General features: G+C 44.3%; 1 protein-coding gene across 1 annotated transcript; it reads right to left on the bottom strand.

Moving 5' to 3' along the window:
- Positions 1-4,816: 4,816 nt before the first annotated feature.
- On the bottom strand, positions 4,817-12,025 carry LOC143291895 (toll-like receptor 4). Its single transcript, XM_076602035.1, has 2 exons — positions 11,949-12,025; positions 4,817-11,456 (listed from the first exon to the last, which is right to left on the bottom strand). The coding sequence occupies exon 2, from the start codon at positions 11,444-11,446 to the stop codon at positions 8,516-8,518; it is 2,931 nt and encodes a 976-aa protein (XP_076458150.1). The 5' UTR covers positions 11,447-11,456; positions 11,949-12,025; the 3' UTR covers positions 4,817-8,515.
- Positions 12,026-13,775: the final 1,750 nt, after the last annotated feature.

Genomic DNA, 13,775 nt, shown 5'->3' with positions numbered 1-13,775 from the left:
CTAACTTGACCTAACTCAGCCGTAGACAGCCTAATTTGACCTAATGAAGCCACGTGACAGCCTGACGTGACCTAACGAAGCCACGTGACAGTTTCACTTGACCATCCGAAGCTACGTGACAGCCTGACATGACCCTACGAAGCCACGTGACAGCCTGACATGACCCTACGAAGCCACGTGACAGCCTAACTTGACCCAACGAAGCTACGTGACAGCCTGACATGACCCTACGAAGCCACGTGACAGCCTGACATGACCCTACGAAGCCACGTGACAGCCTAACTTGACCCAACCAAGCCACGTGACAGACTGAACTGACCTAACTAACGCGGATTAGACTTGCGGTTTGTTTATTTTATTTATTTTGTAATTTAAAAAAAAAAAAAAATTTGGTCAGTTTTTCTTTGCTTTCTAGTTTTTGTTTGGTTTGTTGTTGTAGTTGTCTTTATTCATTGCATGTTTTCAGTCACGATATACCCAGCGTGGTGGGCGAGTCTTTGAACAACACATATGAATGGAGTCTCACGTGTGTCTGTATGGTCATGCACAGTGCGCTAACATGAAAGCCGTCAGGCTGGATTTGAAGTGGTTCTGGTGAAACCGCAGATGCTGGAGAAAATATTGTCGTTTTTCACGAACTTATTATAGACTTGTGAAAGCTTGACGGACGGGGTGTGGGGGTGTATTTCAGATAAAGCCATTGCGCATATATACATATTATAATCACAATGAATGGTACATATGAAATTGAAGTCAAGCAGCCATAACATAAAAACAATGTAATCCATGAAGATTGTAAAGTCAGTTTGTTTGTTTGTTTTTTTTGTTTGTTTGTTTTTTTTTTAATCTCACAGAAGCCTTTGTGAATACGAACGACACCTTTTGAGATGTTCAGTGAATGATTTTGTCTGGCACAAATAAAAATGGATATGGATATTCAATACTGAAGTGGTTCTTTTTTGCAAACTACAGCGCCATGCCAGGTGGTGATAGTGGTGGAAAGTGTAGTGTTGGTAATGGTGGTTGTCATGAATAATGATGAGGACACAGAAAAAGAATTCATGCAAAAAAAAAAGGCTGTTGTTGCTTATTGCTGTCTTCCGGCCAGTGAAGGAAACTACGTGCAGAGCTCGATAAGATTCGGGGGTGGGGGTGGGGGGGGGGGGGGGTTGGGGGGAGGAGAAAGAAAATACGTACTGCGTAGATTTGCATGCAACTCAGGCCTTAGATTAAACAAAACAATAATGTGGACAAAAATAGCTACACCCAGCAGACTCGTTTTGTTGCAGTCCCAATGCTCGCAGTCCACAGGGGTGAACTGTGAGTGTCAGGTCGCCATGGGGCCACACATCAGGAGAGACCCTGCACTGACACCTGCTGAGCAACTTGGATGGTATCCAGTGATGCCTGTTCATCTACGTAATCATAACACAGACATACGCGCGCGCGCGCGCGCGCACACACACACACACACACACACACACACACACACACACACCGTCCAATAACACTTCTAGTGAATAGACGTTAAACTCAAGATCACACACACACACACAACAGAACTCAACAGAAACACACACACACACACACACACACACACACACACACACACACATATTGAAACAGCTCGGTCTTTCAGCGTTCTCTCTAAACACCATGAACATTATCATCATCAATGTGATCATTATCATCACCAATAAAAAATGCTGTGGTGATAGTGGAGGGTGCCGTGTTGGTGGTGGTGGTGACCGTAGTTGTAGCGATAGTAGTAGAAGTAGTAGTAGCAGAAACAGTAAAAGTGGTAGCAGCTACTTTTGTCGTAGCCTACTAGTTGTGACTCTGAATCGATACTTTCGAGTTGGACAAATGTCAGGGTTCAGTTTTCACAATTTGGAATTAAATGGGAATGGATACCTTTGCAGGGCCTCACTGGTGTACCACGAAGACTTTTTTGTTGTTGTTGACAACGCACGGCAGTTGTGATTGTCAACACGGCTCCTCGAAATGAACATTGTCGATGACAACAAGGAAAACAAATTTGTTCACCACTTGCCTTACACATACTTGTTTTCTTTTCTTTTCTTTTTTCCAACTCCACCATGGACAATTTCACAGTTCATAGTACATAATACAAAATATGAGTTCCCAAAACTTAAGTCTGAGAGAGTACATGTCTCTCCTTCGTCGCCGCTTTCAGGCAATCAGCATGTGAGAGTGTACCCAACAATGTACTTGATTTCGCTTGCCACTCAAGCTTACATGAATGTAGTGGATAGAGGTTCCGTCAGGGTTAAAAACAACAACAACAACAACAACAACAAAAAACAACAATAATAAATTGTACCTGTTCAATTGTCCAGCGCCGGGTTTTTCTGCTTCTGCTTCCCTTTTGTATTGTGTTGTGTTGTATTCTATTGTGTTGCATTGTATTTCATTGCATTGTATTGTGTTGTTTTGCATTGTATTGTATTGCATCGTCTTGTATTCTGTTGTATTGAATTGTGTTGTATTGCATGTACTGTATTGCATTGTATTCTGTTGAATTGTGTTGTATTGCACTGCATTGCATTTCATTGTATTGTACTGTACTGTATTGCATTGTATTCTGTTGTATTGAATTGTATTGTGTTGTATTCTGATGTATTGAATTGTGTTGCATTATATTACTCTTTTTTTTTTCCTTTTTTTTTTTTTTTTTGATACAGAAGATTTCTCTGTGTGATGTCATAGCTGTTCTACCCGGGGAAGCGCGTCGTCACGAGTACAATGCAACGACACCTTTTTTTTGTTTTTTGTTGTTGTTTTTTTGGGGGGAGCGTGGGGGTGGGAGGGGGTAGAGGGGAGGGGGGGGGTCTGTCTGCAGGGGTAGTTGTTTAACTAATAATTTATATGATTCTTCTAAATAATTTTACCAGTGACAATGCTCTGCTCACGGTGGGTTCTTTTACGTGCGCTAAGTGCATACTACATACATGACATTGGCCTATCGTCTCGTCTGAGTAACTTGCGTCCAGACCACAACTCGAAGTCTAGTGGAGGGTGAGAAAATTCTGGTCAGTGTGGGATTCTGCCACGCAAGTTCAGATTATCTCGCTTCCAAGGCTGACGCATTACCACAAAGCCACAATTGAAGTCGAACTGGGCACACACTGATCCTATGCTATCGTAGCTGGGTTTTATTCAGGTGCTAACATGAGGAAGTAAGAAATTCTGTTTTCCATTCTCTTCTCTGCCATGCTGATTGACGCCTTCCAAGACTGTGATCGGGGCATCTACATTCAGTTTCGCACAGATGGCAAACTTTTCAACTTGCGGCGACTCCATGCCAGGTCCAGGGTGTTTGAGGCACTGATGAGAGTTCCTCTTCGCTGATGACTGTGCGCTTGCTGCACACACCCATGAGGACATGCAGTTCATTGTGGACAGGTTCTCAACCTCCTGCAGGCGCTTTGGACTCACCATCAGCCTCAGCAAGACTGAGTCCATGGACCAACCGGCTAGCTCACAGAACCCCATTGCCTCCCCCCACCCTCCCACCTGCAATCAAGATCAATGACACAGAGATCAAGCGCTTCAAGGACACCTGGAAGACAAACCTCAAAGCCTGTGACATAGACATCGCTTCCTGGGAAACTGATGCCCTTGACCGCTGTCGCTGGAGGATGCTGTGCTCTAGTGGCATAAAGACGTTTGAAAACAAGAAAATGCTGGCCATTAAGGAGAAGCGTGAGCGACGGAAGCAGGACTCAACTTCTGGAGACGTTTTCCCTTGCAACACCTGTGGGGAGTGCTGCGCATCCAGAATCGGCCTCTTCTCCCATATGAGGACACACACCGACAGATAAGCCTGCCTGCCTACTCATCCGTCGGACCGACGGGAGACTCCATCAACATGAGGAAGTAAGAAATTATTATTAGGTGTTATTTTGCATAGTCTTTATGTTTTCTCTCCTTGTTGCCTCTATTCCCTGCCCTGTCAATAGCGTTGCTCTTTTCGCTAAAACTGACACTGGAATATTCATGCTTCCAAACCAATTGACCTACGTCAATTTTCCCCATATTTCATATCCTATGTTAGGAATTAACTCCAACGTTCTGTTTCTTCTATTCGATATTTTACATCGATGTCAACACCCCCCCCCCCCCCTGCCCCTCCACCCCCCCCCCCCCCCCCCCCCCCCCCTTTTTTTTTAAATCATTTTTTACCTGGCGTCGATTAATTTTGTTTCACTTTCTTCCTGCTTTTTTGTTTGTTTTCCTGTGTTCTCTGTCCTGTGCGAGCATGTGCGCGTGGAAACACGTCTTGTATCGTTGACACTGACACCGAAACTTTACACGAGCGCACAAAGGAAACAGGAAGTCAGATGAAAAAGGCACTTTACTCTGATTTTCCTCATCCACCCAGGTGTAAATGGGTACCTGTTTTCGTTTGGAGAAAATCAAAAACGGCGACATGAGAGGATTGGGCCCCGCCTTCCTATGCCGAGCCCTAAGCACAGTGGATATGAATTCAATGCCCCTACTGTCGTAAAAAGCGACACTTTTAGAAACGTTGAACATGAAGTATCTGTCTCCCAACTGTGTTTTCCTCACTCTTGCTGTTGCTTTGTATTGTGTTGCGTTCCGTTGCGTTGCATTGTATTGTATTGTATTGCTCCGTGTCACAACGGATTTCTCTGTGTCAAATTCGAGCTGCTCTCCCTGGGAAGAGCGCGCGGCACAGTGCATCCCCAACCTCTTTCAATTCAATTCAATTCAGTTCAAAATACTTTATTATCTGCTTCAACCAAAAATAGAAATTTTTTCTTTAGGCTCACTTAAAATAAAATAAAATGCCCGTCAGCAAAAATCAAAGATACTACTGACACACCCTTCACTTATCACCATGCACACATCAATCATTATGTAAAAAGAAAAACATGTGGGTAAGATACTATTACATTATGTTTCAGAGTGTAAAAACTGTGTGTGTTGTGTGCGTGTCCATGAGCGTGCATGCATCGTTTTGTGCGTGCGCACGCGCGCGCGCGCGTGTGTGTGCCTGCGTGTGTGTTCCTTCCTTTGTTCTGCTTGCAAATGTATGTGTTTTTGAAATATAGCTTTATGGATACTTCTGTAAAACAGAGTATTTCAAGAACATTTGTATACATAAAACAATGCGAATATGAATATTTCTGTGGAACGGAGTATATTCAGGGATATTCGTATACATAATGCTCAGGTACCGTCTACTCAGCAGGCAATATTTAGCTCCATTGGTATATAAAAAAAAACATGATTAGCAAAGTTTCTGTACAACAGACAATGCAGTGATCTGAATATCGTATGCTCAAAACAATGATTGGGAACAGAATAGATTGTAACATTCAACCACGAGAAGGAAATGTTCGAAAACGGACAATGATATGGAATAACCAGGTCCATAAACAGTATATGACAACGCTTCTGTTTATCAGACGATTGCAAAAAGCATTGGTATTCATCAAACAATGATTTGAGACACCTTTATCTGGCAGATCATGATCAGAAATACCGGAGCACAAAGAAGCACTGAGCTGGAACACAGCTGAAAAGCAAGACATGTGCAGGAATACTGGGATACATGAAAAGATGGTTACAAACAACTTTTCCTTTCCACAGACAATGATTCGGGACATTTGAATGCACACAGTAATGATGAATACTTCTAAGGAACTGAAACTGAAACTAAACAATAGGCAAAGACAAGAAGTGTTCAAGTTCAGAAAATAATGATTAGCATTACTTCATCACAACTGAAAATTATTGGGAACATTTCAATACCAGACAAATAAATAGGCATGCCTATTTACAACAGAAAATGACAGGTACGGCTAGATAAATCTTACAACTATTAGGAGCATTTCCAAATTAAAATACTCAGGAACAGTTTCAAACAAAATTCAAGCACTAAGATCACTTATAAAACATGCGCTTAAAAAAAAACAAAAAACGTGGATATCTAAAAATAACAAGGAATCCAGGGGCATAAAAGAACCAACAACAAAAGACTGCTTGGTTACAAGGAACAACGAAAGAAGCGTTCGCATAATGGAAACTTGAGAATTAATAGGGTGCTCGAGACACTCCGGTTAGAGGAAGAAGGAAAATTTCGCCATTTGCTCGCCTCCACACAAAGAAGTCATTCATGCCGCTGACGCAGGTCATCAAGTAGAAAATAACTGATCGGATGACGTCATTTTCAGTTAGAAAAGAACATGTTGTTCTCTTCATAATATTTTCGTCAAGGATTTATCAGTTTACAGATTTTCGCAACCAGAAAACCGCCATATGCAAAAGAAAATAAATGAAAAATAAATAATGAAATGAAATAATGATAATAATAATTATAATAACAGAACAAACACCGATAGTTTCTTAGTTAAGGTATTTTTAATGCAATTCGTATGGATGAAAACTGTATCAGAGCTGTTCGAAAGGATGAAAACAGTAGCAGAGCAATTCGAAAGGATGAAAACAGCAGAAGAGCAATTCGAAAGGGTGAAAACAGTAGCTGAGCAGCTTATATGGATGAAAACAGTAGCAGAGCAGCTTATATGGATGAAAACAGTAGCAGAGCAATTCGAAATGATGAAAACAGTAGCAGAGCAACTTATATGGATGAAAACAGTAGCAGAGCAGCTTATATGGATCAAAACAGTAGAGAGCAATTCGAAAGGATGAAAACAGTGGCAGAGCAACTTGCAAAAGATGAAAACTCAAGCACAGTCGTCATCATTTTGCATCCTGACTGAAAGCTCATCATGACCTGCATCTTCACCCTCATCGGATGGCAAGCTTTATACATTTAGACTGACTCATCTCAGTCCATTTACCAGGTTATTATATTCACTAAAGCACTCTAATTACCAAATTATTCTTTTCCGGAGATTACTGTTATTGTCTTAAGTAGTTCATTGTCTTTATCAGGTCAGTTGAACAAGTTCAAATTCTTCGAAAAGTTTGAAAGCAAGAACCGGCACTCAATCGGCAGGTCTGCCACTTGTATCAGTTTCTGCGGAACAATCGCGAGAACGAGGACTAGTTCGAGTGAACTGAACAGCGTGACACAGCCTTAAACACTGACGACAGAAAAGGGGCGACAGAGACGGACTGGTCCTGTGAGGCAAATACAGACACATGCACACAGAGATATGAGACACCAGTGTCTGAGCTCATGCGTCCACGCGCTCACCTTCTTGGGAGTGGGAAAAATGGCGGAAAAAATATTGGGAGTGTGAGGTTGGGGACGGGGCTTCCCCCCTCCCCCAAGTTGTTGCGTGGGTTGGTGGAGGGAACAAATTTGAGCCTCCACGAAGATGTTTCGGAGTCACACATGTCTGCATGCATGCATGAATGAATCAAGCAGATCTACATGAAGGGTTCATTTGCATGTGCCATACAAAGACGACTCGCCTGACATGAGTGGTTTCGATCATAATCTCGTGCAAATTTGTTGAAACACGTTGCAGGAAAAACAACATTAGCACGTGCGAAATAAAAAGATGCAGTAAAAATAGTTTCGAGATGTGTTTCCGACAACAGTGTGCCGCACAGGCAACACATAAAATATCGAGCGCCTATTTCGACATGAAAATTTTATTTTTAATGCCTGAAATGCTTACTCACTGGTTAGTCTGTTAACCAGAGCACTGTTCAACGGCCAGCACCATATCATTGCTGACAATAACCAGGTGACTTCGATTTTTGGGTGGTCAGCATTGGGTGCTTCCCAGGGAGTAAGTCCACCAAAGCCCCTGTTTAGAAGATCACTCCGAAGTCAGTGCACTGGGCAAGAACCATGTCCATCAGATCCTTCTGTTCCACAGGCTATCGTATTTACCACTGGGCCAGGCTGCCCAAACAATCTTACCATGAAAGATTTATCTGCAGACTTCCACCGCTTCGCGAACTTAGCTCATCATCACATCACTTGTACGTCCCACCCCAGATCACTGCTTTCAGCAGACCAGTCCATTTATCAGGTTATCGTATTCGCTAAAGCAGTTTAATAACCAAATTATTCTTTTCAAGAGATTACTACTGTTACTGTCTTAAGTGGGTCATTGTCTTTGTCAAGTCACTGTTTTCACCAGATCCCTCAATTAACCAGGTCACTGTCTTCCTCCTCAGTTCATTAGATCACTTCCTTCACCATACCCCTCTATTAAAAAGGTCATTGTATTCACCAGATCCCTCGATTCACCAGGTCACTGTCTTCACCAGATTCATAAATTTACCAGGTCACTGTCTTCACCAGATCCCTCAGTTCACCAGGTCACTGTCTTCACCAGATCCCTCAGTTCACCAGGTCACTGTCTTCACCATGTCACTGTCTTCACCAGGTCCCCCAGTTCACCAATCACTGTCTTCACCAGGTCCCTCAGTTCACCAATCACTGTATTCATCAGGTCACTCAGTTCACCATGTCACTGTCTTCATCAGAACCCTAAGTTCACCAGGTCACTGTCGTCACCTGATTCCTCAGTTCACCAAGTTACAGTCGAATGGCCTGCACCAGACGGGCCCAGAAGTCTCTCAGCAGCGGGGGGTCAGCGTTTACAGGGAAGACGATGTAGGTGGAGGCCTGCAGATTGTAGAAGACCTCACGAGGCAGCTCATGGCTGGGCACGTCCTCATAGATCAGGAAGATGAGCACGTCCCGCCCAGTGTAAGACGCCTCCATGGTGGCCATCTGCATCTCATAGTGACACCAGTCAGACTGCAGCAGTTCCCGGGTCAGCACCACCAGCGTGTGCCGGCTCTTCTGCACGGCATCCACGATGTTGCTGGGGATGGGTCGGCCTGGGGTGAAGTCACGGTTGTGGATGTTCAGCCGCAGGTTGCCTCGGGTTTCCAGTTCTTCCAGCAATTGCCCGTGCACAAAGTCGCTGTTTTCAGAAGAATAGGACACGAAGGCGTCGTATATGAACCCGTCATTGTCATGGCTGTCCACTCGATGATAGAAGAGGCGGGAAGCGTGGTAAAGGTAGCGTAATTTCCAGCGATAGCGGTAAACAAGGGCAGCTACTAGAACCACCATCAGGCAAATAAAGCAGGAAACTGCTCCGACCAGGATACCCGATCTGTCATTGCATGTTACATCCAGTTCCTTAATGATCTCGAAGATATTTGTCAAGCGTTGAATGTTGCCATTAGCCATACGACAGCTATAACTGGAATCGTGAGGGAAGACCACTTGAGATTTTTCAATCCAGATCAGAAAGTCAATATGCTCACACGTACAGGCAATGGGGTTGAATGTCATGTTCACAGTAACATTATGTTGCGATGTTTTAGCCACATGATCCAGGTGGTCCATGATGAACTGGGGAAGAAAGTGAATGTTGTTGAAGGACAGGTCCAGAATGGTAATGTTCTGCATCACTGTGATGTTGGTGTCAAAGGTAAAAATTTCATTGTGTGATAAGACCAAGGTTTGCAAGTTAACTAACCCCACAAAAAAGTTTTTGGGAATATAGTTGATATAGTTCCTGGACAAATTCAAATCTTCCAGTTGATTCAATGGCTGAAACAATCTTCCATGAACGTCTTTCTCAATGATCCATCGCAGGCGGTTCCAGCCAGCATTCAGTGATTTCAGGGAAGACAGTGTGTCAAAGAAAGTTTCAGACACATTATAAGCAAAGTTATCCATTAAATCAAGAGCGACCAGGTTGTTGAGGCCCGTGATGGGACCTATCCACGTGGTCAGCAGGTTGCTGCCCAGGTTGAGGGTCCTCAGGGAATTGTTCGGATTGAACTCAATGTCCAGGATCTTGTAATACAATTGGTTCCAGCGAGATACGTACGTGTCTAAATGTGGTGGCAGAGTAAAGACAAGCTTTTCTCCCTGTGGCAATACTCCTCCATGGGTATAAACATCCAGTTCTGATGTCCACATATCTTCTGCTGAATCACCCAGACGCCATGGTCGCTGACACTGGTCATGACTGGCTGAGGAACCAGATGACAGAGCCTGGCAGTGCTGTAGGTCACCCTGGGGATATTCTGTGGGCGGGTCATGGGCAAGTCTGAAGCCATCGTTATGTATTACTGTAAGACTCTTCAAACTGCCTAAGTCTTTGAAGTAGCTGCCGAAACCAAGTTTGTTCCAATCCACAGTGACGTAACGGAGGGTGTCCGGCAAGTTGTTCAAGGCTCCTTCACAGAATGATTCTAGACGATTGTTCCTGGCATGTATTTCCAGCAGACTGGTGTTCTTGAAGTAACGGGTGTTATTCGGGGTGACCATCACATTCATGGAGTAGGGACGAATGATAGAGTTGATGTGCAGCCTGCTTAACGCCGACCCTTGCAGACTATAGAAAGCATCACCCAGAGTCTCAAAACCCAGGTCCATGTTAAAAGAAAGATCCAGAATTTCCACCTTTCTTAAAGGTCTGAAAGCGTTCATTTCAATGTGGACAATCTGACAGCCTGACAGATTCAGCTGACGCAGGGAAGCTGGCATGGAGAGGAAAGTATCATTGCTGAGTGTGTATATGGAACAGTAACCTTCATCTCGTCCTGACAGCATGAGGTCAGTGAGCGAGGTCATGTTGTAGAAACCAGGACCAAAGTCAGCAAAGGGCAGACCATCCATGCTGAGTGACTTTAATTTGGTCAGCTTACACAGTGCCTGGTCAGGGTACTTCATGCTGTGATTGGCTTTACAGTTTCCTTCCAGTGCCAGACACAACAGGGTGGACTGAAATGGCTCAAACACGTCAACTGGATAAGCCACGTCATTAAGGGGTATCTGGTTACGTCTCAGATCCAGTTTTTGAAGGCTGCTCATGCCCAGGAACAATCCTTTAAGGCTGTGGAGGTGGTTGTGAGACAGATCAAGAAAAGACAGGTTGTGGAGATTGTTAATCATGTAGGACTCACTTGTGCTCTGGACGAGGTTGTGACTGAGATCCAGCCATTCTAGGCTGTGAGCAGGCAGACCCCGGTCCTTGCTCACATCCTTCAGCTCGTTGTGACTCAGGAACAAACACCTCAGAGAGGTCAGGGAGGTAAATGGCTTCTCGGAAGTAGAAGAGAACTCGAACGTCAGCCGATTGTGAGACAGATTCAAACTGAGCAGCTTGCTCAGTCCTTCGAACATATTGGCCATGATGACAACGAGCAGGTTTTGGGAAAGGTCCAAATTCTGGAGGGATGAAAAAGCCTTAAAAGCCGAGGGTTGGAGGCTGAGGATGGAATTGTTGAACAGGAGGAGCGTGGTGGCAGTGGCTGGCAGGAGACTGGTGTCTGGAACTTTGGTCAGGGACCGGCTGGAGCAGTCTATTGTCAGTCCCGAGTCAGAGCACATGCAGGGACCACAGGGAGAGGCTTCGGAAGGGAGGTGGAGCGATGACTTCAGCTCGCAATCAGCTTTCCGCAGCGTCATCACCAAGATCATCAACAGTAACAGCTCCATATCTGCTTCACTGTCCGAAACACACCAGTCAAATGTGGTAATTCTTTCTCATGCATATACAAGCTCCACGTGGTGTCATGTGATGTGTGTGTGTGTGTCAAATTCACTGACAGATCCAGGGGTCCAGTACAATGAACAAGCACAGTGAAAAAAGTTAGCAACTTACAAAACTGTACATCATGTCTCAAAAAAGAATAAAACCTGACAGGCAAACCAAAATATATATAAACTTCAAATAAATAGAAAAAGGGACGTGACACTATAATCATGCGGTTCTGATAATTTGGTAGAGAGAGAGAGAGGGAGACAGCATTGATGTTGGAGGTCAGATCTAACTGTGAGCTCTGCGCATAATCCAAATGGCTTTTCAAAAAAAAAAAAACAAAAAAAAATCCAAACTTCGTCTTCGATTGTTTTGGTCCTGTTCCTGACAGAAGTTAGATTTTTACTCTAATCTCACACCAACAGTCACCTCCCAATTTACCCAGAGGAAATGACTTACCTAACACTTCACGCAGACACCGCCACACTGACAGCAGCTGAAGAAGAAAGGGGGTAGAGTTTCAAGTTGAAGTCTTCGGATCCCAACTCACCCGTCAACTTGTTGCGAAAATAAAATTCTCACGCTGAGCATTGAGTCATGTGACTATGAGGAAGACAAACGGGTAACAAAGCCTTTATGTGAAGACTGAAGTGGCGGACTCACTGTAGATTCACTGACGTCATACCGACAACCCCGGTTATTTTCCTGGTTTGATCGGGTCCCAAATGCATGCTTTATTGTGAGGAAGCCTTTTTTCCGTGTGTGTGTGTGTGTGTGTGTGTAGTGGGGTTGTAGTGGGTTGTTTGCGAGTGTCAGTGCATTCGTGTGTATATGTGTGTGTGTGTGTGCGTGTGTGTGTGTGTGCACGTGCCGTGCGTGAGTGTGTGTTGCTGGGACGTCCTTTCAAGAGGGCGTCATGGGTGGGTGGGCGGTTTCCGATGTTTAATTGTGCGGCGCGAGTGTGTTCTGCCACGTCTCTCACTCTCTCACGGTGTGTGTGTGTGTGTGTGTTGGGGCGTATGGAGGCGAGAGGGAGGATAGAGGGGGAACGAAGTGTGAAGCGCTTTGAGCAGTGTGTCTCTGGAAAAATGCGCTTTTCGAATGTCAATTATTATTATTTGCTGTCAGGTCAGGTGCATAGCCCTTGCTACTGGTATCATGTAACCCAGTACTACCTGCCCCATGTGGTCACCCAACGACGGACCAGGCGGAGGAGGAAACCTTTCCCAACGGCTGTGAAGGCGGAAGAGGATGACCAAAGGGCATGGGGAGCTCTTATCCTTGGCTGGAAGTCCTCCTAGGAGACGGAACTCCGAAGAAAAAACCTGCACCTGCCGATTATTATTATTATTATTAATTATTATTATTATTAAAATATCGGCGCCTGATCTCCAATCGTCCCCCGTCGCCTTGGTACAACACCGTGGGACCAGAGCTGTTGGAGGCCAAGCGGGAGAGAAGGAGAGCTGAGAGGCACTGGCGTGCCACTAGTTTGACCGTCAATAGGGACATTATTCAGACAGCCAGGAATTGTGTAACAAACATTGTTGACAGGGCAAAGTCAAAGTTCTACTCTTCTAAAATCCTTGCATGCACCACAGCCAAACAGCTTTTCAACGCTACGAACAATCTACTAGGTAAAATGAAAAACACTCCTCTCCCTACAACATTTTCGGTGCAGGAACTCCCTCAAAAGTTTTCTGACTTCTTCACCGGCAAAATATCATGCATTCGTGAGAAGCTTGACTCTGTTTAACTCTCTTCACCCGATAAAGAACGCGTGTACAGTGGTCCTGTTTTACATTGTTTCCAACCGGTTACTGAAGATTTTGTGAAGAAAGTGTGTCTGAGCGCTTGTCCGAAATCCTGTGAGCTTGACCCAGTCCCGTCTTCTTTGTTGGTTGAATGTATTGATGTTCTACTGCCACATATTACTCATGTCATCAATTCTTCCTTACTGTCTGGTTGTTTCCCTGAAAGCTTCAAATCTGCTGTTGTACGTCCACTCATCGAGAAACCATCTTTGGATCATAATTGTTTGAAAAATTATCGACCTGTCTCTAATCTGTCATTTTTATCAAAACTGCTAGAAAAGATCATATTGTCTCAGCTCTTAGCTCATCTGGAACAAAATGGTTTACTTAATTCCCACCAGTCAGCTTATAGACGTGGTCACAGTTGCGAAACGGCCCTTAGAATAGTGAATGATTTGCTTTCGGGATTTGATGAGGATAAGATATCTGTTCTCGCTCTCTTAGATTTGTCAGCAGCTTTTGACACTGTCGA

Source organism: Babylonia areolata, chromosome 18 (genome assembly GCF_041734735.1).
Source record: "Babylonia areolata isolate BAREFJ2019XMU chromosome 18, ASM4173473v1, whole genome shotgun sequence".
Classification (NCBI taxonomy): domain Eukaryota; kingdom Metazoa; phylum Mollusca; class Gastropoda; order Neogastropoda; family Buccinidae; genus Babylonia; species Babylonia areolata.
Note: the sequence above shows the minus strand (reverse complement) of the source record. Positions and strands in the feature narration are given on the sequence as shown.

Excerpts from the sequence above, each read along its gene's own strand:
- LOC143291895 (XM_076602035.1), bottom strand. The coding sequence starts at position 11,446 with ATGGAGCTGTTACTGTTGATGATCTTGGTGATGACGCTGCGGAAAGCT.